Raw genomic sequence first — 26,361 nt, 5'->3', positions numbered from 1 at the left:
GTTGTGGATCATGTATTTGTTGCCTGGTGTGGCTTCTTTATGTATTTGAAATGGTCAAATAAAATATAATTTCCATTACAACATGTAAGTGCTTTGTTATTTCATCTGACTATGTACCCTTAATAATGCTTTATTAAAATCACACCACCAACAGCACTGCCTTGAGTGTGAAAGTGCATTTAATTTAGAAGGACTGGTTGACACTTTGGGGCACGTTCTGTAAAGAGGAAATGTGACCGCACAGTAAAAAGGAAACTGAGAGCAAAAGGCAACTGAAGGGATATATAACTGTCACTTAGTCAGACAAACTCAGACAAACTGCTTTGAAGAAGCAATGGAGGAGTTCAGACACCTTTCGTAGTCTTGTGATTTTCCACATCTTATGACAATACTGCTCCGGTCAATTCAAGAGGGTAAGACCTTTTTTATTCGTATGATATAACATAGTTTGGTAGACTGGTAGTGGTGTCATTTCTTAATGACTCATGTACTGTATCTAATCAATTATTCAATGATAAAATCAGTCAGTGTTTTTAAACTCAATTTGCAAGTGCAAAACAGTGCAATCTCTAATTGTGTTTGAGATAACTGTTGACGTATTTGATATCTGGGAAAACAGCCACCAACACACTGTCTGATGGGTAATCATTTGGCTGGGATTATCTTTTCCTTTCATCATTAATAATCAGATAGATAGTGTATGTGGAGGGTGAATTAGTTCTGCCATATTGCAGGTTCTTGTGTCACAAAAAAATGTTTTGTTTGTATTATTATCAGTAAGCAAACAATTGAATACTGAATTGCTAAAGGCCAACTCTCAACTGGGTTTTGGGGGTTTTCATGACTATACCAATGTTCTTGTTTTAAGGTGGGGCAGGAAGCACACAAACTAAAAGCTTGCATAAAGAGGAAGAGACTTTCTTGGCTTGTTGACTGGAGCAGGGTAGCTGCCTGCCTGAGGACCTGACAGACTCATCAGAGGACTCTGTTGGAAGGTTGCCCAACAGAATAGAGAACACAGCCATTCTTCTAAATCCCAAACCTCCTCACAGTCTCACTGTGTATGTGTCAACGGAGGAGAGAACAGAGAGGACTGTTGGAGAGTGAACCAGAGGAGGATGAAGTCTATCAAATTAGATCAGTCGGCTACAGTCGATGAGCTTACGGAGGCCTGCATCAAAGCATTTGGTCAGGATTACTCTCCCTTTGACTCTCTTCTGGTGTAGATAGTGGCAGACAGTACAGGCTTAGATAACGTTTTCATTGTTGTTTGATTGTACAACTGCAGTAGTTGTCTATATATACATTATTTACACAATATGTGGAAGCTTGCCTTGTACAGTGAAGCTCATCCATGTATCTCGGTATCTCCTCTCCTGGTAGATTATGAAGGCAGGCTGAATGATGAGTCTCTGGTCCGGATGTTTCTCATGATGCATCCATGGTACCTCTCCTCTGCTGACCTGGCCAAGAAACTCTCCAGCAAGTATCCTTTCAGATGAATGACACACAACTGCTCTCTAGTGATGGGCCTAAGGATTACTAGACCAGGTGTTTCAAATGCTTTTGGTGGAATTTTGTTCCTTAACCACACAACAGGTCGCTGGAGGAAAACTGTCTGCCTGAACTCAGGTCACAAATCTGCCATCTTATCAAGTGAGTGAATACAGCATAGAAAATCATGGAGCCACAGAGGAAGAACTACTATAGGTCTTAGTCGTGAGATAGATTCTGTGCTTGTCTGTCAACATTAACACACTGTAGGTACAGTATATGATTTCCCTGTAAGCAATGTGGAGGCATATGATCTCCATGTAGACATATGATCTCCGTGTAGGTATATGATCTCCATGTAGACATATGATCTCCATGTAGACATATGATCTCCATGTAGACATATGATCTCCATGAACAGTGGCAAGAAAAAGTATGTGAACCTTTTGGAAATATATGGATTTCTGCATAAATTGGTAATAAAATTTGATCTGATCTTCATCTAGGTCACAACAATAGAGAAACACAGTCTGCTTAAACTAACACACAAACAATTATACGTTTTCATGTCTTTATTGAGCACACCGTGTAAACATTCCCTCTGCAGGTTGGAAAAAGTATGTGAACCCTTGGATTTAATAACTGGTTGACCCTCCTTTGACAGCAACAACCTCAAGCAAACGTTTTCTATAGTTGCGGATCAGAACTGCACTACAGTCAGGAGGAATTTTGGACCATTCCTCTTTACAAAACTGTTTCAGTTCAGCAATATTCCTGGGATGTCTGGTGTGAACTGCTCTCTTGAGGTCATGCCACAGCATCTCAATCGGGTTGAGGTCGGGACTCTGACTGGGCCACTCAGAAGGCGTCTTTTCTTCTGTTGAAGCCATTCTGTTGTTGATTTGCTTCTATGTTTTGGGTCGTTGTCCTTTGCATGACCCAACTTCTGTTGAGCTTCAACTGGCGGACAGATAGGCTAAATTTCTCCTGCAAAATGTCTTTATAAACTTGGGAATTCATTTTTCCGTCGATGGTAGCAAACTGTCCAGGCGCTGAGGCAGGAAAGCAGCCCCGGATCACGATGCTCCCTCCACCACACTTTACAGTTGAGATGAGGTTTTGATGTTGGTGTGCTTTGCCTTTTTTCTCCACACACAGTGTTGTTTGTTCCTTCGAAACAACTCAATTGTAGTTTCATCTGTCCACAGAATATTTTGCCAGACACTCTATGATTCTTCTTAACCTCATTGAGCATTCTGCGCTGTGCACTTGCAGTCATCTTTGCAGGATGGCCACTCCTAGGGAGAGTAGCAACAGTGCTGAACTTTCTCCATTTATAGACAATTTGTCTTACCGTGAACTGATGAACATCAAGGCTTTTAGAGATACTTTTGTAACCCTTTCCAGCTTTATGCTAGTCAACAATTCTTAATCTTAGGTGTTCTGAGATCTCTTTTGTTCGCGGCATGGTTCACATCAGGCCATGCTTCCGGTGAATAGCAAACTCAAATTTTGTGAGTGTTTTTTATAGGGCAAGGCAGCTCGAACCAACATCTCAAATCTCGTCTCATACTCCATACTAGCTGACTCCTGACTCCAATTAGCTTTTGGAGAAGTCATTAGCCTAGAGGTTCACATACTTTGTCCAACCTACACTGTGAATGCTTACATGATGTATTCATTATAGACAAGAAAAATACAATCATTTGTTTGTTATTAGTTTAAGGACACTATGTTTGTCCATCGTTGTGACTTAGATGAAGATCAGATCAAATGTGATGACAATTTATCCAGAAATCCAGGTAATTCCAAAGGGTTCACATACTTTTCCTTGCCACTTTAGGTATATGATCTCCATGTAGACATATGATCTCCATGTAGACATATGATCTCCATATAGGTATATGATCTCCATGTAGGTATATGATCTCCATGTAGGTATATGATCTCCATGTAGGTATATGATTTCCATACTCTCTGGCGCCGAGACAGAAATGACAACATTAACTTCTCCTGTCCTACCCTTCTGTCCCTGTAAACCCCGCCTCTCCTCTCCATACTGCACCGTAAGGTACTGGATCAGCGAGTTCCCAGCAGAGTTTGACCTGAACCCAGAGCTGGCAGAGCAGATCAGAAGGCTGAAGGAGCAGCTGGCTCAGCAGGGAGAGGAGCACCAGAGCACACTCATCAACGTTGACAGTGTGTAAGTGCCACCTGTCTTCAACCAGGCAATCATACAAGCATTGTAGAAGCTAACCAGCCAGGCAGGCATAGTCTCCTCCACAGTGACACAGTGACAGCTTCGCATTCAATGATACAGTAGAACGGTTTTCAGAGTGCATGAGTCCATATATATTCAGCCACTCTCGCAGTACTTCTACTGATAGTTGAGCTTCCTTTCTTATTTTCCCTAGGCCGTCATATGAGTGGAGTAGGCAGGTGAGCCAACCAGCTCAGTCTGATTTCAAGAAGAGGAAGACGTCTCTCCTCTTTGATCACCTGGACTCATCTGAACTAGCAGAGCACCTCACCTACATGGAGTATAAGTCCTTCTGTAGGATACTGGTGAGTGGGTGGCCAGCAGGTGGCTCTGTTTGCCAGCTTCGTTCTGGGTCTCACTCAGGTGACTTTGGTTTTGGCTGAATTATGCAGTAGTGGTTGTATTTGTGGTTTAAGTAAGATAGACTGTGTGTTTGCATATTGGACATTGTTTTTAAAATGGTCCCTTGCCCTCCAGTTCCAGGACTACCACAGCTTTGTGATGCATGGCTGCACAGTGGATAACCCCATCCTGGAGCGCTTCATTACCCTCTTCAACAGCGTGTCTCAGTGGATCCAGCTGATGGTGCTCAGCAAGCCCACCGCCCCCCAGAGGGCTGCAGTCATCTCCCACTTTATTAGGGTCGCACAGGTCAGTCAATCAATTCCCAGTCCCAAGTCAATGAATCAACTCCCAGTCCCAGGTCAAGGAATCAACTCCCAGTCCCAGGTCAAGGAATCAACTCCCAGTCCCAGGTCAATGAATCAACTCCCAGTCCCAGGTCAATGAATCAACTCCCAGTCCCAGGTCAATGAATCAACTCCCAGTCCCAGGTCAATGAATCAACTCCCAGTCTCAGGTCAATGAATCAACTCCCAGTCCCAGGTTAATGAATCAACTCCCAGTCCCAGGTCAATGAATCAACTCCCAGTCCCAGGTCAATGAATCAACTCCCAGTCCCAGGTGGGTGAATCAACTCCCAGTCTCAGGTCAATGAATCAACTCCCAGTCTCAGGTCAATGAATCAACTCCCAGTCCCAGGTCAATGAATGAACTCCCATCCCCAGGTCAATTAATCAACTCCCAGTCCCAGGTCAATGAATCACTCCCAGTCCCAGGTCAATTAATCAACTCCCAGGTCAGAAAAAGTCAACTTCCAGGTCACAAAGGGTCAACTCCCAAATCAGAAAGAGTAAGCTCCCAGCTCAGAAAGAGTCAACTACCAGGTCAGAAAATAATCACCAACCTGGTCTAAGAGCATTTCATATTATTCGGTATGTACTGTATATCCAAGACATTCCATTTAATATGATGTTACATTTTGTATGGTATGTATTAATGCGTTAGAATATGCTAGGAATTTGAAATATTTAGGATATGTTACGAATTCCAATTTGTTGTGGCTAATGTTAGCTAGCTGGCTAGCATTAGTTAGTTAGGCTAAGAGTTAAGGATAGGGGTTAGGGTTAAGGTTACAGGGTTAGGGGAAGGTTAGCTAAAGGCTTAAGTTTGGAGTTAAGGTTAGGGGAAGGGTTAGATAACATGCTATGTAGTTGCAAAGTAGCTAAAAAGTAGTAAGTAGTTGAAAAGTTATTTATTAGCTGAAATGCTAAAGTTAACTGTGTTCTGTCTTATGTAACCATATTAAACATGACATATCATACTAATTTGAGTGTTTCCCAGATGTACCTTTGCTATCTTACTATGAGATCAGGCTGAACTACCTGGTCAGAAAAAGTCAGCTACCAGGTCAGAAAGAGTCCAGTCCCAGTTAACTGAGTCATCTCCCAAGTCAGTGTGAATAATCCCTCCGATAAAGAGAAGTCCATTAGTGCCACTGCTTCTCAGTGAATGGAATCCAAACTCCCTCTAGAAGTTGCTCTGTCTTGTGTTCCATGCTGTTTTTTGTTGGCTATGTTAGGGCTAAGATGGGTTATATTGTTGTATCTGGTCTCTGTAGAGGTTGTTACAGCTGCAGAACTTCAACACTCTGATGGCAGTAGTGGGTGGTCTCAGTAACAGCTCCATCTCACGCCTCAAAGACACACAGTCACACATCAGCAACGATGTGAGCAAGGTAAACAGTTTTGATCATAATTATTTTAGTTTAGAAGAGTGAAAACATTTGCTTACCAATTACAACTAAACATTTGCATTTTGAATGTAGATCTACGTCAAAATGTGACCTATTATTTGGCTCTAGCTATGTGATGTCCAACATTATGTGACGTCCTTATTGCCTCAGGTGTTCAACAACCTGGTGGAGCTTGTGACATCCTGTGGGAACTACAGCCAGTACCGCCAGCGCTTCTCAGAGAGCACAGGCTTCCGTTTCCCCATCCTGGGTGTGCACCTCAAGGACCTGATTGCTGTGCACGTAGCCCTGCCCGACTGGAGTGACCGGGAGAAGACGCAGGTCAACCTGGCCAAGACCCAACAGCTGTATGCCATCCTCCAGGAGCTTGCGCTGATCCAGACCATGCCACCCAGCGTTGATGCCAACATGGACCTGCTCAACCTGCTCATGGTCTGGCCCTGTTGCCTGATATTGTACGACTTGGTAGATTTGTTTTACCTGTTGGCATTTGATTGAACAGTTTGTGTTTGGGTCCTTTCAGGTGTCTCTGGACCAGTATCACTCAGAGGAAGAGATCTATCAGCTGTCCCTGCAGAGGGAGCCCCGCACAGCCAGGCCATTGGTGAGTGTATGTCAGGGACACAGACATGGCCACGGACACAGACACAGAGCTTGTATGTAATCTAGAGGAAATATTAATTATTGTCAATTATTTGTTTTGGTTTGCCAGTCTACCCCAAGCCCACCTATGATAGAAGAGTGGGCATCTTCAGTGAAGCCCAAAGCTGACCCCACCATCATCAGTAAACACATACAGAAGATGGTAGAGGTAGGCTATACAACATATTTGAAATATGAAATGTAATTATAGAAGATGGCAATGAGAATTTACATTTGGTCCTTTTTCAGTCTGTGTTTAAGAATTTTGACACTGATGGAGACGGCTACGTCACTCAGGAGGAATTTGAGATCATTAGGACTAACTTCCCATACCTCTGCAAGTTTGACGACCTGGATAAGAATCAGTGAGTATGACAAGTCATAACTATTGATGGCTAACATTTCAACTATCTTTAGATCCACAAGTCACACAGAGCCTCTTGCTATTACTGTAATATCAACCTTTGACCCCTCACCCTCTCAGGGACGGCAGAATCAGTCAGGAGGAGATGATCGACTACTTCACCAAGGCCAGCTCTTTACTGAACAGCAAGATGGGGTTCATCCACACATTTTCAGAGAAGACCTGCATGAAGCCTATGCTTTGCCATCACTGTAAAGGCATCGTAAGTACAATGACGCCTATGTTTCAACTGTGTACAACTCCACGTAAAAGCTATTAGAAACAAAATGTAAATAATCATAAGTAAATAAATATGAAACAATTAGGTATAAACCAATTATTATGAGGACCTGTATATACAAATTATGTTTAGGTACCCATATTATAGGAAGCACATATTGTGACCAGAATAGTGGATATTTTGAAATAAGGTATTTAGAGGACACCATTTTGGATGTGGAAAGATAATGGTTCTATTGGTGACATTGCTTAACAAAACAAAGAACTGACTTCCTGATCTCATTTCCTGATGGCTTCCACCCAAACACAACATTTCTGTTTCCTTTTTTCAAGTCTTTCGTTCTGTCTCTCACTCACGTTCAGTCTGTTATTCTGAGGACACTTCATTTAATTTCCTTTCATACTGTAGCCTATGGGCCCCACTTCAGGTCTGTTCTGTACGTATCATTTTGAACCAATCAAGCTGTCAGCAGTTGACTCTTGTTGACTCCTGAGAAAGCTGAAGTGACAGTTACAAACAAGACTTAATTAACTGCTCACTGTTGACGACAAAGGCTTTGAAATGAATGCATGTGAAATTTGGATAAAAAGATTATTCAGCAATCAGTTTAATTTACAAAGTCACCATTAACCTGTGTTTTTTTCTAATGCTAAATGTGATATGTAACAGATGTATTGTATTTTCAGATGTGGGGATTTTACAAACAAAGATACAAGTGTAAAGGTACACAAATAAAATGATCTCCGTCGGGTATTCTACACCTATCGCACCCCACGCACAAAGTTGTGTAACGTCGACCAACATTTTATTGCTTATTTGCTTATTTATATTTCAGGATCCAGTTATTTAACAGCTACTCTTGCTCAGTGAGACAGAGACTGATTAGTGTACACAGTAAGAAGTTAAGCAGCATTCACCTTACCTCAAGCAAAACCTTTCCAAGACCTTTCCAAGACCTTTCCAAGTCACATTGTGTAGTTAAACACAAAAGCCATATTACAATGCCTATAAGAAGCTAAAGTTAGATATATAACAATACAATAGCAATGCCAGTACCAATGCTGTCTGTTTTCAGATGTAAGAGGTTCAACCGCATACTTACCACTCTTCTCTATTCTAGCCTGTGGGGTGAGCTGCCACAAAGATTGTCGCAGCCGCCTTGCTGTGGAGTGCCGCAAACGAACACAGAGCACCTGTCACGAATACCGTTCTCCCCAACACTCCCGTTCCTTCAGTGTGCCTGCTATAGCTCAGCCGTTACACACTGTACAACATACAGGTACAAGCACACCGCCCAATTCACCTCTCTTTTCATTTATGTTCAAATCTTTACCTGGATGTTTCAAACTTACTGTAGTCTTGAAGCACAAGGACTGGGACAGTACTTTTTTTTACAGCTTTTTGCAATTAGGTATGGTATATTTTGTCAATTTAGTGCATATTATCTCATGTCAATAGCTGGAACAAATGAGCTTTTGCTCCTGTTCAATCTACTTGAAACATTGTCATTGTAATAAAGATGAATGGCTCACTCTCACATTAATATATTCATGAGCCTATAAGCTTCTATACCGTAGATCAGTGGTCAGCAATAGGTGGCCCATGGGCCAAAATCAGTCCCACGAGTGATTTTTTTTTTTGGGGTCCCCTCAGCATTTTTCGAATTCTTGTTTTTTGGTCAGAAAAGACTCAAATCACCAGGAATTCAGCTCAATATTTGTTTAATTTAGGAAATATGTTCAAGTATTCCCATGAATACAAAAAGAGACATGATCATATCTCAATGTCATCAAGGTATGAACTTATTGTTATTTTTAAATGCTCTCTCTTTTTGGGCTTAGTTGTGGTCAATTTACAGTGTACAAATGATTATAATTACGGTCCGTTCAGTGGCTGAATCTAGTTTTCTACCCGTAGACATCTTGGTATAACCATGAACAGATACATAGTTACCATAGTTACACGTGTGTATTTTAATTCAGTGCAGATGCTTTTGAACGCTGCTCCAATATGGCTGATGTGGTGCCCTTAACACAGAGGGACTTTGTTCTCTCTCCCCAGTCATTACAGAGGAAGCTCCTGACTCCCTGGGGGATGAAGTGTTTGATGTCCACCTTTGAGGAGGTAAGAGGTGTAGGAGAATACAGGGTATATGTGTTGGAGTAATCCAAGTGCAAGAAATGGTCCTGGTTAGAATTGGACCATTATGCTCTGTCTGCAAGTGTTTTGAAGTGGTCTCTAAGCATATCATATCTAAGCACATCCCGTTTAGCTTGCATTTCTATATCTTCCTTGAATTAATTTGGTAGTCTACTTACTAGTTTATTTTTATATCAGAATAAAGACCAACACTGAGGACAAAAACAACAATGACTGCCCATGTTCCATGCAGCAACGGCACTCTGAAGATCTGTGTGATGGAAACGTTATGCTCCTGTTTGAAGATACAACGCATGTTAGGAACATTCCAATTTTCCAGTTTAACAGCATTTTGAATCTGAGAAAGGATTTTTTAAATTCATCCTTCATCTGATTGATTCATCCTTCAACATCATATTATTTGCTCACAGCTTTCACAGTAGGTAAACCTACAGTATATGCATATCCCTGTGTGTATTTGTATGTGGTTCATGACTGCAGAAGATTGCTTCTCCACTAGATGAGGCTGTTTGTGTGTGACAACACTGGATGGTGTAGGCTACCACTGCCTTTTTACGTTCCCTGTTTTTAGTGTTGCCCTGTTTGTGTGGCCTAGTTGAGTAGGAAAAATGTGGGAGTGGATTGTTAATGACAAGATCAATTGATGTTATTTCCTCAACTAGACAATCCTGTGGTACTATTTAAAAGACAGACATACTGTAATTATTTAAAAAATATACAATTATAAATATAGTAATATCATACTACAGAAACCACTCCACAGGTTTGCTCTACCTTTATACATATGGGCTTCAGTGACACTGTAAAATGGGAGAGCAGCACAAATACAGGCTACATTTTAAACTATCATTTTGAAATATATTCAAAACTGATCAAAAATTATGAATGTGGTGACATGTAAAAAATATTGTGACTTAAATAAATGAATAAATAAATGATATTGTGACCTAAATAAATGTTATGCAGTTATCAACTCTGAAACCCAGTTTAAATGCCTTATTTCCATTTTCAAACAGATTCCAATTTAAAGCATTTTGTTTCAATGAACTTTTGTAGATACTGTGAGAATAAAAGATATTGATCATGTTGGAGGCAGGTAATCTGGTGGTACCCAAAAGGTAGCTGGTTCAAATCCCTGAAATGAATCGGTGAAAGTTTCCATCTGCCCCTAATTGCTCCTGTAAGTCACTCTGGATAATAACGTCTGCAAAATGAAGTAAATGTTTAACACTTTGTGCTGTCCTTATCTGAACCACTCATTTTGCAAACTCACAGCCTTCAGGTGTTGATGACTCCTGCCAACTTAAACTGTGGTAGGCTACCTGGGTCCAGCTGAGGATTTGTCCCCATAGTAACTCCACACCGGGTATCCTGTGGGCTGTTACTGGTCTGTGACAACTGAAGCCATCTCACAAGGGCTAGTCCTGTTCCTATTGTGGTAACGTTCCCTATAGTGGAGAGTGGAGTTAGTTGAGCCAAAGGGTTAAGTTGAGCCACCCTTGTTTCTAGGAAACCATACTGTGATGATCCTCCTCATGTCCACTGTCACCTCATCTAAAGCTAGGCTTTAGTCTCAATAATTAGACATTGCAAACAGTTAATGATTTATAAGAAACACATTTATTAATTATAATTGTGGTTAGCGATGCTATTTTGATTGATGATCATCTATGAAAGCGAGAAGAAACTTGTGTTTGAGTTTATTGATGTGTGCTGTATAAACACGTCTATGAACTGAACATGTTGTATTGTATTTAATGTATTGTGAATGTTAATTGATCATTGTGTCAGGTCTTCCTCCCATTGGCTGATGCATTGTGGGTATGTGTACTTAAATCATGTCATTGTTTGTTGGCAAACTGCTGGGTTTTGGTTGAAGATTGTGTCATGTCGTTGCCCTCTTTGGATACAGCAAGCCCCATCTCCCTGTCTCCTACACCCAGGCTGCTGTGGTCAGAGAGAGGTCATAAATTCCTGGAGGAGATTATCTCCTCATGGCCACAGTATAGAGAGAGAGTAGAGTTTTCATAGAAGAGATCGGTGAAGAATCCAGCTACGAACTGATCCGTTTGGTACAATTTTGTGACACTCATGGGAGACAATACGGCCACATTACCATAACGCTGTTTATATAAAAGCCTCAGATATGAGATTTACATCTAATTGTTGTATTAGATGAATGAGTGAGGATGATACTGTTTGTAAAATTGTGTATTGTGATTTTGGACTGTTTAATGAAGGAAACTCCAATTCCCTTTGGAGTTTAACTAAATCAGAGGACCACCCATGAGAACAGTTCAGACCTGGCGTCAAGAGACAGTTTTTTTCTGCCTTTCGAATATAACCCCCACCGTGAGAATTTCTCAACAGACCATGTTTCCCTCAATTACGAGACGACAAAGGTTGAGACCAGCTTACCTCGATAACGAGAGGGCCAAGGTTTGAGTAGATGGCTGAATCTTTTAACCATCCCAAGTGGTTAAACTCTTAGACTATCGATACCAACAGAATAAGAACAAGTCTTTGATATTAATTACTAGTCTGCAGCTAGGAATTCGGTATCATTGAACGCGAAGACCGACAACCGCCGAAACATCTATCCATAACGACATGAATGAATCTCACTCTGAACTATCCATTCTAACCACGACAGAGAGGGCGGACAAACTCTCCAACAGAAACAAAGTTTTCAAAGATCCCGATGACACCCTGTGCGTAAATATATATATATACTGATTGCAATTGTTCCCGAATGAGTGAGCGTTCATGTGCAAAGGATTAGCATTTCAATTGTTATAATTATCAACTGTGTGTTGTCTTATCTCAGTCGACACCCAACTTCCCTTTTGTACACCAAGCGGCGATGCCGGTTTATCCCACTAGGGAAACTCCGTTATCATTTCCTTGTAACTATCTACTGTTTGTTTATGTATTTCTGTGAATTACTTAGTTCGTAAATAAATGATTTAAGACAATTGATGTATGGATGACTCATAGTGAAGACTGGGTTCGTGCAGATAACCAACAATTTACAACGTTTGGAATGAGACTAACGTGAGGTAAAATAAAGAATAAGTCATTAATCAGAAGACTAATTGATCAGATATTAAAATATCTGAAAATGTATATTAGGAAAATTATAACTTTAATCTGAATATTTTCCTTGGTGCCCCGACTTCCTAGTTAATTCCATTTGCCTGATTAGTTAATCACAAAATGCTAATTACGGAGAATCTTTGATAAAAACTAAAAGTCTTCAGTTAATGATAGTAAAGACACAACAAGTGCTATTCGTGTATATCCTTTTGTTGCCATGACCAATTTGTTTGTTTTGTAAATACTTGTACAGTTTTTGGTGGCTATTTATCTTCATTCATGTTTGCTAATAAAAGTTTGGATTTGATGAGTCAGATCCAGACACATACTTTGCTTTATTTGAGCTCATTGCAGAAGCTAGAGCTTGGTCAGATTTAGACATGACTATGTTGTTGCAATGTGTACTTACAGGTAAATTACGTGAGGCTTTTGCAGCACTGAGTGTAGCTGACAGTAAAGTTTTTGCTAAAGTTAAATCAGCAGTTCTGAAGGTCTACGAGCTTGTGCTAGAGGCATATCGTCAACGTTTTCGTTACAGGAAAAAGTTAGATTCACAAACCTATTCTGAGTTTGTTCGTGATTTGACTTCTGCATTTAATGGTTGGTGTACAGCTTCTGAAGTTAGTACTTTTGAGGGTCTGTCTAATTTGATTGTGTTAGAACAGTTAAAAATTTTTGTGTCTGACCAGGTTGCTACATGCATGAATGAACGTAAAGTTAAGTCTCCAAGTGATCCTTGCAGATGAGTACAGGCTAACACATAAAAGCCATTTTGAGTCAAACAGTGACATGTACCATAAAAATAACTTTACTCCTAGGAATAGTAGGTCACCTTTTTTTGGAGCTTCTTTCCAAAGGCCTCAGCAAAGCATTTTCATTGTTAGCCTCACTGTTCCAATCCTACCACTGGATCAACCTCAAACATACAATTAAAAATTGGATCAAAGATCTAGGAAGAGCGTGGTCATTTCATGGAGTCTGAAGGAAGAAACCACTTGGAAAAAGTGGTACGTTAGATCCAAAAATTCTGGTTCTGGTTTCCTGTTGCTTGTATCTAAACCAAATTACATAATTTTAATATTGTTCTATACATCAGTTGGTCTCTAAGCTTCAATATTAGGTCCCAAACCTAGCATTAAAGTGCGTCCTTGTAGCTTTGTGGGATAATATCGTTTTTTTTTGTTGCCGTGGGGTAAATTGAGGCAAATGGCAAATGTTAGTGTTTTCTTCTCAGGCATAATGCAAGGCATTACCACTTGGATATGAGGTAACAGGGCTTGGCCTATGTTAAGTGTTTAAAAAAGTACAAAGTGTTTGTTTTTTAGGTGTTCTGTCTGTGTTTAAAAGATGCTTAAAATGATTAAAGACAAAGAAAGGTATTGTGTTTGGGAAATAAAGACGTTTTTAAAAAGGTAGTGGTAATATTTTATTCAGTGCAGAGCTTTGGAGCTGGCTTAACTTACCCTGTCCGTGGCTCAACTTACCCCTGTATTTCCCTTGACGGAGTGATGCTGAATGTGGAAAAATAGGCCACAACTTTCCCTCCCACTCTCCCCTACTGAAACAAGGTTACTACTGAGGGAGATTTCCAACCCATATGACCTTGTCACACTGCATTAACAGTTTTGTGGAACAGATGGAGGGAGCTGGACTGTAGTGGCTCCGAGGCCAGTTATCATGTGTGTAGCATCTACATGCATGAATGCCAGAGTATGTTGCATGTGAAATAGGCTACATAACATGAAACATTTAAAAAGGAACAATGAAAAGGTTTGGTGAAGTTATATTCAAAACGCTCATGCTGAAAGTTGCCACCGTCATAACAGCTTGAGTTAATCAATATATTTGGTGGTTACAATAATGCTCTCAAAATGTTCCAATGCTGTGCCTATATTTGATCAGATATTAGGGAGATACAGCTTGAACCCATTAACGGTGTGATTTGTCCTCCATGGCAACGCACATGTAAGTTTCATTGGGAGTGCAAATGATTGGTCAACTGCTGCTGACCGCGCCCTCAACCATATACGGAACAATCAGCACCGGTGAGTACGGGGATTGATGCTGCTACCTTCAGTGCGGCGTAGGAAGACAACCATTGTCTAATGCGGGGATGCAGGTGGATCGGCTGGGCTCATAACGGCATGTGAGTCTGAAGTCTGTCCTTCCGGAAGACGAAGAAGTCTGCAGCATATCACCTCCATGTAAATATTCAAAAGACCGCAGGAATTCTGCCACGAACGTTGTTTTTCTATCGGGTGTTGGAGCACAGAATTAATGCCCAGGTGAGACCACTGCACATTTCTCTGGGGAATGACTTCGAAAATAAACATTGACATATTGTTCCATGTGCTTCAGTAAATCTTGTATCTGTAAACTCTGAACCGTGGTTTGATTTTGCAGGACGGATCTCTCTCGCTATCATCAGACCTGTGATTGTCTGCACTAGCCTACACATATCCTGCTTTCCAATCATTAAATAATCATTGTCTGTCGTCAAGTAATAGGACATGCGTTATATTTATGCTATAAATGAGGCTTCTCGGAGTCATTCCGTTTCTTTATGTATTGACTGGCTTAGAGCAGCATCAATTGAGGGGAGAGGACAGTCAAACTCATAGACATAAATATATATATATATATATATATATATATATATATATATGAGAGCATAAAGTCGCTTTAGTGCATGCGGGTAGTAGTGGCTTGGCAAGCTTGCCCGTAGATTTAGCTTGTTTGCTGGCTCACATCGCGCAATGGTGAATAGTGTGAATTAGACGTTATTACGTGTAGTAGCCTATAAGCAGATGTAGGCAACTGGCCAGTTTTACATTTGGCGAAACTATTGTCAAGGTGGTGCTCTGTGTTTTAGGCGATGCACAGTCCCTCCAATAATGTAGAGTATAATCATGACCATTTTTGTCATTTCATGGCATTTGTTTCATCTGGAATGAAGTAAGCTTCTGATCCAGACATTGGTGAGACTCTCTCACACTCACACACCTGGGGGCATCTCCCTGTCTGTGAGAAGTAACTGAACTTAAACACATAAGGCCACTTCAGGCCTCTGGTGGTGTATCTTCTCAGCTCCCCGTTAAGGGTAACACACCATCGGCACCTTACTGTCAGCCGGTAGAGGTGTCCTAGTGTGATGCGCTTTATTACCAACTGTCCACAGCTCGCTCTCTCTCAATTCAAAGGGCTTTATTGGCATGGGAAACATATGTTTACATTGCCAATGCAAGTGAACTAGATCATAAACAAAAGTGAAATAAACAATATCTTTCTCTCTTTTTTTTTTTTTTGTTCCCATGACGTAGAATCATCACACCTGCACCTGACACCCCAGTGGTCAAACTGATCCAGCAACAGGGCCTCACTCACTCAGACTTGGAACTGCAGCGCACTGACCGATTAGCTTCCAAGGCTGATCAAGCAGACTGATTACATGTTATGTTTAAATAGCTTACAGATAGGATTTGTTTGATTTTTGTCTTTCTGGACCATCTGATTAGTGGTCAAACGTAGCCTACAGCTATCTGATAATCAGCCCTGTTCAAAAAGATTAAAGAGGTAGCCTATCGGATACAGAGGAAGCTTCTTATTCCCACAATTACATATTTTTGTTTGTGTTGATCCTTTCTTTAGCCATTTATCACTTGAGATGAAAAATCATATCCCTTTTTAGGAGAGAGGCCTGACCAGAAGGGCAGCTTGAGTATAAAAACAACACAACAATCCCATAATCTGGATGTGCCATACAATTCTATATAGAGCATGTGAGGAGGTGGCTCTGGAAGGACCAGGATGACTGTTGGATTCCTTCCCCCATGTTCCTTCTCTTTCTCACAGTGCCACTAATGTCTTCTCGACCCGGTGCTAGTGTTTTAATTTCTGTGAGAAGGGAGCGAATTAACAGTGTAGACGTGACAGAGATTACCTTGTTGATTGCCACTGGCCATTAGACCATTACATGTTAATGGAAATGAGTTATCAGTGAAGGGATGGCAAGTAGCCTAGCGTTTAAGAGGGTTGCGCCAGTAACCGAAAGGTTTCTGGTTTGAATCCCCCGATAAGAGCAACTGCTAAATGATTCAAATGTGAATGTATGATGGAGGGGGTAGAAAGACTGGTCTCTCTTTAAGATGCCATACGGTGAATATCTAATTTCAGCACCACACTTGTGGACAGCACCCCTGTGCTGTATGTCCCAGCCTTTGAACAAAGCGTATTTATAAGCAACAGTTTGTATGTGGAAAGCTGCTGGATGTCTTTACTTTACCACCCTAAGGATGTTACTGCAGTGAACATTGCACCGTCTGTTGTCCTAAGAAACATGGTTGCTTCATGCTCCAGATCTGTGATGCATTAGAGCTGATGATATTTTCTCTGTCACATCACAGTCGACAGAGTGATGCCTTCATCGCTCTGGAACTGTTTCTGATGTATTCCTAATGAGGAAAACTCAGCCCGTTGAGGGATAAAATAAATATATATATTTACGCAATTTGTTTTAAAAAAAATGTAAGCTACTGGATAGCCTTTTTTCATCATGTACATTCTTGATATAATTGTATTATTTGAATGACAGCTGTAGAGACTTAACTAATGCAGCAGTATTTGGTTTGTAAGTAGATTTGATTCTCTTCAGAAATGTTTCAGTCAAAGCATATCAGTCAATATGCATTGAAGGAGACAGGGAGTAGTGCTTGAGGTAATGATGAGCCCAATTGGAGATGACGTGCGTGTGGTGTGTGTGTGAGTTGGCGGGGTTATAAACACCATGTGTCACTCTGGCTTGTGTGTCTCCTTCTCCATCATGCCCCACCAAGGTCATGTCTACAGACTGAGCACAGTGGCCCTGGCCCACTGCACTCCTGGCCCTGCCAGAGAAATGGGCCCTGCCCGGAGAGCACTGCTGCTTTTAATCAGGCCTGACGCGTGACTCAGCCGCATGCCAGCTGCACATACAGCCAAACAGAGATCGCTTCCCTGGATGACGAAGAGGAAAAAAGGTCACTGTTGAGATATTTGTTTCTCTACACCTTCAGGGATCACTGCTTTATGTATTTCATTCTGGGGCTTTGGCTCTGTTGAACTTTGCTTACTAACTGGAATGATTTGCTTTATGCCGGAGGTTCCCATGTGCACATGACAATAATACAAAGCATTCTGTGGAATACAAGGCATTATGGTTGAAATCCCATGTGGTTCACTGTGCTATTTTCTTGAGGAAACACTTGAGATTGATTGTATTTATATCCAGAAGGATAATGTTAAAATCCAGGAAGAGTGAACATTGGAAATGGCTGAAGAAAACAAGCAGCACTAACAGTTGATTGACAAAGGGTATCTGAAAGGGTACCTATTAAAAACAGAGAATAACAGCCCAAAATAACTGCAAGTCATTATGAATCCTGAGAGGCTGCTTAGAAGCCACGTAGACGGAACCGATCTGGAGAATAGCGAGAGGAACAGATCTGGAGGAGAATAGCAAGAGGAGGAGATCTGGAGGAGAATAGCGAGAGGAGGAGATCTGGAGGAGAATAGCGAGAGAGGAGGAGATATGGAGGAGAGAGCAAGAGAGAGGAGGAGATCTGGAGGGGAGCGAGAGAGACAAGGAGAGGAAGATAGCGAGAGAGGAGGAGGAGAGCGAGAGAGAGGAGGAGGAGATCTGGAGGAAAGAGCGAGGGAGGAGGAGGAGAGAGAGGGAGAGGAGGAGATCTGGAGGAGAGAGGGAGAGGAGGAGATCTGGAGGAGAGAGGGAGAGGAGGTGATCTGGAGGAGAGAGAGAGAGGAGGAGATCTGGAGGAGAGAGAGAGGGGGAGAGGAGGAGATCTGGAGGAGGGAGAGATCTGGAGGAGAGAAAGAGGGAGAGGAGGAGATCTGGAGGGGAGAGAGAGGAGATCTGAAGGAAAGAGAGGAAAATATCTGGAGGAGAGAGAGAGAGAGGAGAATATCTGGAGGAGAGAGAGCGAGGGAGGAGATCTGGAAGAAAATAGTGAGAGGAGGAGATCTGGAGGAGAATAGCGAGAGGAGGAGATCTGGAGGAGAATAGTGAGAGGAGGAGATCTGGAGGAGAATAGCCAGAGGAGGAGATCTGGAGGAGAAAGCGACAGAGGAGGAGATCTGGAGGAGAGAGCAAGAGACAAGGAGAGGAAGATAGCGAGAGAGGAGGGGGAGATCTGGAGGAGAGAGCGAGAGAAGAGGAGGAGGAGAGAGAAGGAGAGGGAGAGGAGGAGATCTGGAGGAGAGGGAGAGGAGGAGATCTGGAGGGGAGAAAGAGAGGGAGAGGAGGATATCTGGAGGCAAGAGAGGAAAATATCTGGAGGAGAGAGAGAGCGAGAGAGGAGTTCTGGAGGAGAATAGCGAGAGGAGGAGATCTGGAGGAGAATAGCGAGAGGAGGAGAACTGGTGGAGAATAGCGAGAGGAGGAGATCTGGAGGCGAAAGCGACAGAGGAGGAGATCTAGAGGAGAGAGCAAGAGAGAGGAGGAGATCTGGAGGGGAGAGAGAGACAAGGAGAGGAAGACAGCGAGAGAGGAGGAGGAGAGCGAGAGAGAGGAGAGAGGGAAAGGAAGAGATCTGGAGGAGAGAGCGAGAGAGGAGGAGGAGCGATAGAAAGGGAGAGGAGATCTGGATGAGCGAGAGAGAGGGAGAGGAGGAGATCTGGAGGAGAGAGGGAGAGGATGAGATCTGGAGGAGAGGGACAGGATGAGCTCTGGAGGAGAAAGAGAGGAGATCTGGAGGAAAGAGAGGGAAGAGCCAGAAGAGGACTGGCCACCCCACATAGCCTGGTTCCTCTCTAGGTTTCTTCCTAGGTTTTGGCCTTTCTAGGGAGTGTTTCCTAGCCACCGTGCTTCTACACCTGCATTGCTTGCTGTTTGGGGTTTTAGGCTGGGTTTCTGTACAGCACTTTGAGATATCAGCTGATGTACGAAGGGCTATATAAATACATTTGATTTGATTAGCTTTGATTTGAAATATCTGGAGGAGCGAGAGTGCGAGGAGAATATCTGGAGGAGAGAGATAGCGAGGGAGGAGAATATCTGGAGGAGAGTTGGCGAGGGAGGAGATCTGGAGGAGAGATGACGAGGGAGGAGATCTGGAGGAGAGCGAGGAGGAGAGAGAGTGAGGGAGGAGTCTGGAGGAGAGAGAGAGTGAGGGAGATCTGGAGGAGAGATGGCGAGTGAGAAGATCTGGAGGAGAGAGACAGCAAGGAAGAAGATCTGGAGGAGAGAGAGAGGATAATATCTGGAGGAGAGAGATAGCGAGGGAGGAGAGTGAGGAGGAGATCTGAAGGAGAGAGCGAGGGAGGAGATCTGGAGGAAAGCGAGAGAATATCTGGAGGAGAGAGATAGCGAGAGAGGAGAGTGAGGAGGAGATCTGGAGGAGAGAGAGCGAGGAGGAGAGAGAGCGAAGGACGAGATCTGGAGGAGAGAGCGAGGGAGGATATCTGGAGGAGAGAGAGAGGAGAATATCTGGAGGAGAGAGATGGCAAGTGAGGAAATCTGGAGGAGAGAGAGCGAGGAGGAGAGAGAGCGAGGAAGGAGATCTGGAGGAGATAGAGAGAGCAAGGGAGGAGATCTGGAGGAGAGAGAGAGGAGAATATCTGGAGGAGAGAGATAGCATGGGAGGAGAGTGAGGAGGAGATCTAGAGGAGAGAGGGCGAGGGAGGAAATTTGGAGGAGAGAGAGTGAGGGACGATATCTGGAGGAGAGAGAGAGAGAGGCGAATATCTGGAGGAGTGAGATGGCAAGGGAGGAAATCTGGAGGAGAGAGAGCGAGGAGGAGCGAGATCTGAAGGAGAGAGAGCGAGGAGGAGAGAGAGGAGGAGATCTAGAGGAGAGGAGAAGAGCTGGAGGAGAGAGAGAGGAGATCTGGAGGAGGAGATCTGAAAGAGACAGGATAATATCTGGAGGAGAGGGAGAGCGAGAAGGAGAGCTGAGAAGAGAGAGAGCGAGGGAAGAGATCTGGAGGAGAGAGTGAGGAGAGAGAGAGAGCGAGAGATCTGGAGGAGAGAGAGAAGGAGATTGGTGGAGAGAGAGAGTAGAATATCTGGAGGAGAGAGAGAGCGCGAGGAGATCTCGAGGAGACAGAGAGAGCGAGGGAAGAGATCTGGAGGAGAGAGCGATGAGGAGATCTGGAGGAGAGAGAGGAGGAGATCTAGAAGAGAGAGAGCGAATGAGGGAAGAGATCTGGAGGAGCGAGAGCGAGAGAGGAGGATATCTGGAGGGGGGAGAGAGAGAGAAAGGGGAGATCTGGGGAAGAGAGAGAGAGAGGATGAGATCTGTGGAAGAGAGAGAAGAGATCTGTGGAAGAGCGAGAGAGAGAGAGAGGAGGATATCTGGAGAAAGAGTGAGAGGAGATCTGGAGAAGAGAGAGGGAGCAAGAGTAGAAGATTTAGTGGTTCTCGGGATGCAGCAACACATTGGATGTGGGAGTGTTTGGCTCTCTGGGAATAGCCAGTGTTTAAATGAGCTTAAACCAGAGAGAGCTAGACATCACAATGCTATGTTAGAAATGCCGGCCACACAGCCTGTTGTAATGAGTCAGTTTGTCTTTCTAGTCCAATTTGCATAACAAGTCATAACCCCATGCAGTGAGTATTGGAAGGGACTTTGCATTTTCAGTAAGTTTACACAGGAAACTCCTGTATGAGTCGCATTAATAGTCGTATGTACAGGATACGCATGGTACCCACCATCCAATGAAATGCTTACTGGCAGGTTCCTTCTCCACAATGGAACAACAATAAGAAATAACACAAATATAAGATTTGGAACATAAAGTAAATGGCTCAGTAGAATAGAATACTTTTATTTTTGCTGCATAAGTTTAATACAGGAAGGCACAGTTTGTACATGGATTTAGCACAACTCAGTGTTGTGAACTCAACATTTTTGTTTATTACATGTTAACTGTGTCAAGCATCACCATGAGTTGTGTAATAGGCTGATAACGAAACCTAATAGTCGGAGGAGCAAAGACGCTAGTGGTGATACTGTGTGGAGAAAGTGGTCCTGTATCTGTTTAGCTCCCACGCTGGGAAGTGTAACGTTACGTTGAAACTGTATTTCCGCTGATACACCACTCTTACTCTGTGACCCACAGGAGGGCAGAATAACTGTGCTGTTAAATAAAATGTGTCCAGTGTAGTCTATGCCCTTAGAGATATGAAACAGGATATCAGCCTGTCAGGCTAATACATTATGCAGGTAGTCCATGGAAACAAATGGCAACCCCAATAGAAGTGCACCAATGTTGGCCCGCTGCTGTAAAGCAGATTTAGAAAGGACCAATCAGTACTGTGTTGTTAGGGCCAGTCACCCTGGGGATCAGATGTATTAAAGCCATGGCAAACACAGCCATCATTCAATAAAGACTCCTAGTCTCTTCTGACAGAAAGCAGCAGGAGGAGAATGGCTTTGTAGAAGAAGAGCATGATTGAAGGGAAAGGAGGCAGAGAAAGGATTCACCTTTTACAAGACAAGGACCTGGGATAAGATGAAGAAGAAGAAGGGTCTGCTGTTTCTTCCTCAGTCCCTCTTGCTTATCGTGTCACATTGATGCCAGACCTGCGATTTACTTGGACCCAATCGGTCAGTGAGTGACGCATCAGGCAATGCGTAAATCTTGAGATGTTGCTGTCTGGGTGTCCATCCATCACATTGCTCTGTGCGTGGCCCAGGCACCGCTGGTGAGCAGGGCCATGCTGGTAAAAGCTGGAGCAAACTCCTATATTTCAATTCACACTGTCTGTCTCTGCAGGCCGTTCCTCTGGTAGAGAGATTCATGCTGATTTGGAATAGTATACGCACAGAAAAATCCATCCCTATGCCGCATTGCAAAAAATGCTTGTGCCCTCCCTTAGGATGTCTCTTCTAAAGCAGCTTGTCTCAAGTGTCTTCCTGCCTGCATGTAGATCCTCCGCAGCACATCAATGTCACTGCTCACCAATCCTTTGCAAGGCTATCAGATTCTGGCTAAGATGCCGTAGCCAAACGTTTACCCCTGCTGTTGTGGTGCAGAACTCTGAGGAGGGTATGTGTGAGACAGGATGAGGGTTGTTTGTTGCCTGACAACTCACCCGGAATCAATTCCTCTGATATCAATCGCTACATACATTCAGTCTGAATCTGCCATCCTAGGAGACGTTTGTGTAACGTTAAAATGAGGGGCGCTCTACAAAACCAATTCATCAACGATTGGATCGTCTCTAACTAATCAGAGTATCAAAATTTATGAAATCATCATGTAGACCGGCTCTGGCCCAATCCATCGGTTTCTGGGATCAATCAGAACCGTCAGAATGTTCTTTGTGTTCTACAAATCATAGGGGAGGCAAATCCAGACTCATCGTGGAGAAGGAACGTTTCCGGAACGGTGTGGATGGGTAGCCAGGCTAGGTTGTTTGCTGCACACAAATTCATAGTTTGATTTGGCTTATTCTGCTTCTAGGAACTAGACATGGTCCTGTTTTGTCTTGTGTGTATTTCGAGGATGGAACTACACTTTGCACTGTAGTTTATAAAAGTCTTTGCGTTGGAGGATGCTTTTAAGGAAATTTCAGCAATTCAAAAAATATTGTTAAGAGTTGTGGAAAAACACCACGGAATGTATTTCATAATCACGCCAGTTCTTTTCAGAATGCTTGTTCATGTAGTTGGCCAATTTGCATATCCTGACTTAGGTGCTGAAGTGGCAATTTGACAGATGCGCAATTTTGGTTGAGTTTCACTGAGAACCACTGCAGTGATCTCTGATACCTGTAAATCGTAGCTATTTTCTCCATGGCAATTTTCTGTATGATTCTTCTGCGTTAGTGGATGTGTTTTGACAGTAAAGAATATGAGCTCTTCCCAATGAGCACCACTTCACACCCTCTATGTGGGAGTGTGTGAGTAAGAACGCTGAGTTTGAATGCAACACCGCAAGATGCACTACAGAATTCTTTGTAACCTTGTGTTATTCAGTAATGGGGCTTGACTTCACTATCTGTGTGTGAGCCTGAGTCACATTAACTGGTGTACAGTAGCACCTCTGTGCTCTTTTATCTGAAAAGATGGTCATTCTTTTTGTATGGGGTCCTGTAGGACTTATGCTAGTTACGTATACTCATTCAGCCTCAAAATTTATTCAAAACATTCAGCCTCAAAATTCATTGTAATTCCCTGATACTTAAAGGGATACTTTGGAATGTTGGCAACAACTTCTCGAATGCGAACATATTCAACCCGTTCTGATTGGTGCCAGAAATCGATGGGTTCGACCAGAGCTGGCTAACACGACTCATGAATCATGTCATTTTGACGTCAGCACAAACAGGTTCAGACTGTATGGAGCAATCAGTGGAGAGGAAGTCAATTCATGTTGTCAGGCAAAGGTTTTAGGGCCAGACTCTGCAGAGTTTGACAAGATTGTTACTTAAAATCTGGATGGTATTGTAGAGGGGACATACAGGTGTAAAAGGCCAGCTACTGGTCTTGTTGATGCCGAGCCTGATTTGTTAGTCTGTGGTTTAATTACCCTGTTGATGCCTAGCCTGATTTGTTAGTCTGTGGTTTAATTACCCTGTTGATGCCTTGCCTGATTAGTTAGTCTGTGGTTTAATTACCCTTGTAGATGCATTGCCTGATTAGTTAGTCTGTGGTTTAATTACCCTTGTTGATGTCGAGCCTGACTATTTAGTCTGTGGTTTAATTACCCTTGTAGATGCATTGCCTTATTAGTTAGTCTGTGGTTTAATTACCCTGTTGATGCCTAGCCTGATTTGTTAGTCTGTGGTTTAATTACCCTGTTGATGCCTTGCCTGATTTGTTAGTCTGTGGTTTAATTCCCCCTGTTGATGCCTAGCCTGATTTGTTAGTCTGTGGTTTAATTACCCTGTTGATGCCTAGCCTGATTTGTTAGTCTGTGGTTTAATTCCCTTTGGTGAGTCATTATAATCTCTGTCTTCCCTGTATTATATTATGTGTCCTCTCATTTGGTTATATGATTACACTGAGGAAATTGTTTTTGAAGAACTCCATTGGCATTTCCATCCACACACACACACACACACACACACACACACACACACACACACACACACACACACACACACACACACACACACACACACACACACACATACACCAACCAACCACACATAAACAACAGAGTCTATACATTGTTTCTCCTAGGATTTCTTTCAGCACTGGTGGCAAGGGTAGCGGGGAGGGGTTGCATTGCTGCTAGTGTTAGCCCAATGACATACTAGCTGTTCCCATAGACTGTCAGTCATTGAGCCAACGACTATCCATTTCTAAGCGTGTGTAGGCAGATATATATATATATATATATATATATACTGTATATATAAAGAATTACATCATATTTTCTGCAGTGGTGGCAACAATATGAATGAATATAGGGGAAACCCTGGGCTATACCATTAACAATATGAATGAATATAGGGGAAACCCTGGGCTATACCATTAACAATATGAATGAATATAGGTGAAAACCTGGGCTATACCATTAACAATATGAATGAATATAGGTGAAAACCTGGGCTATACCATTAACAATATGAATGAATATAGGGGAAACCCTGGGCTATACCATTAACAATATGAATGAATATAGGTGAAAACCTGGGCTATACCATTAACAATATGAATGAATATAGGGGAAACCCTGGGCTATACCATTAACAATATGAATGAATATAGGGGAAACCCTGGGCTATACCATTAACAAGCACACATACAGTGCCTTCGGAAAGTATTCAGAACGCTTGACTTGTTCCACATTTTGTAACGTTACAGGCTTATTCTAAAATTGATTAAAAATATATAAATCCTCAGCTATCTACACACAATACCCTATAATGACAAAGCAAATGTATTAAAAATAAAAAACAGAAATACCTTATTTACATAAGTATTCAGACCCTTTGCTATGAGACTCAATTGAGTTCAGGTGCATCCTGTTTCCATTGATCATCCTTGAGATGTTTCTTCAACTTGATTGGAGTCCATCTGTGGTGAATACAATTGATTGGACATGATTTGGAAAGGCACACACCTGTCTATATAAAGGTCCGACTTTTGACAGTTCATGTCAGAGCAAACAAAACCAAGCCATGAGGTTGCAAGCTCCGAGACAGGATTGTATCGAGGCATATATCTGGGGAATGGTACCAGCAATTTCTTCAGCATTGAAGGTCCCCAAGAATAGTGGCCTCCATCATTCTTAAATGGATGAAGATTGGAACCACCAAGACTCTTCCTAGAGCTGGCCGCCCGGCCAAACTGAGCAATCGGGGGAGAAGGGCCTTGGTCAGGGAGGTGACCAAGATCCCGATGAGTTCTGTGGGGATGGGAGAAACTTCCAGAAGGACAACCATCTCTGCAGCACTTCACCAATCAGGCCTTTATGGTAGAGTAGCCAGATGGAAGAAACTCCTCAGTAAAAGGCACATGACAGCCTGCTTGGAGCCAAAAGGCACCTAAAGACTCTCAAACCATGAGAGAAACAAAGATTGAACTCTTTAGCCTGAATGCCAAGCGTCACTCTGGAGGAAACACTGGAGGAAACATGGCACCATCCCTACGGTGAAGCATGGTGGTGGCAGCATCATTCTGTGGGTATGTTTTTCATTAACAGGGACTGGGAGGCTGGTCAGGATCGAGGCTGTTTTGGCTGTTTTGCAGCGCCTGCTTACTTTGCAGCGCCTTCTTACCGGCTGACTTGCAGTGCCTGCTTAGCGGCTGTTTTGCAGCGCCTGCATACCGGCTGACTTGCAGCGTCTGCTTACCGGCTGTTTTGCAGCGCCTGCTTACCGGCTGTTTTGCAGCTCCTTCTTACCGGCTGTTTTGCAGCGCCTGCTTACCGGCTGTTTTGCAGCGCCTGCTTACCGGCTGACTTGCAGCGCCTGCTTACTGGCTGTTTTGCAGCGCCTGCTTACTTTGCAGCGCCTTCTTA

The 26,361-nt window shown here is 42.9% G+C and overlaps 2 protein-coding genes across 5 annotated transcripts in view; both read left to right on the top strand.

The window, feature by feature from the left end:
• Positions 1-244: 244 nt before the first annotated feature.
• On the top strand, positions 245-9,259 carry rasgrp2 (RAS guanyl releasing protein 2 (calcium and DAG-regulated)). 2 transcript variants are annotated; one of them, XM_024397788.2, is made up of 16 exons: positions 245-413; positions 869-1,188; positions 1,384-1,486; positions 1,600-1,656; positions 3,566-3,697; positions 3,909-4,059; positions 4,232-4,405; positions 5,715-5,831; positions 6,000-6,281; positions 6,373-6,453; positions 6,562-6,660; positions 6,741-6,856; positions 6,976-7,117; positions 7,822-7,858; positions 8,256-8,414; positions 9,173-9,259. In XM_024397788.2, the coding sequence occupies exons 2-16, from the start codon at positions 1,119-1,121 to the stop codon at positions 9,253-9,255; spliced, it is 1,803 nt and encodes a 600-aa protein (XP_024253556.1). In that variant the 5' UTR covers positions 245-413; positions 869-1,118; the 3' UTR covers positions 9,256-9,259. The 2 variants fall into 2 exon arrangements, with proteins under 2 accessions (XP_024253556.1, XP_024253557.1); XM_024397789.2 differs by having other exon boundaries at positions 246-413; positions 9,197-9,259.
• Positions 9,260-14,449: 5,190 nt separating this feature from the next.
• nrxn2a (neurexin 2a) overlaps positions 14,450-26,361 on the top strand; it is a 386,153-nt gene continuing 374,241 nt past the window's right edge. For all 3 annotated transcript variants that reach the window (XM_042311448.1, XM_042311449.1, XM_042311450.1), the window contains exon 1: positions 14,450-14,676. The gene's annotated coding sequence lies outside the window, so the exon portion shown is untranslated. The remainder of the gene's footprint in view (positions 14,677-26,361) is intronic.

The sequence above is a fragment of the Oncorhynchus tshawytscha genome, linkage group LG33 (assembly GCF_018296145.1).
Source record: "Oncorhynchus tshawytscha isolate Ot180627B linkage group LG33, Otsh_v2.0, whole genome shotgun sequence".
Lineage (NCBI taxonomy): Eukaryota > Metazoa > Chordata > Actinopteri > Salmoniformes > Salmonidae > Oncorhynchus > Oncorhynchus tshawytscha.
This window is presented reverse-complemented; position numbering and strand designations above follow the sequence as displayed.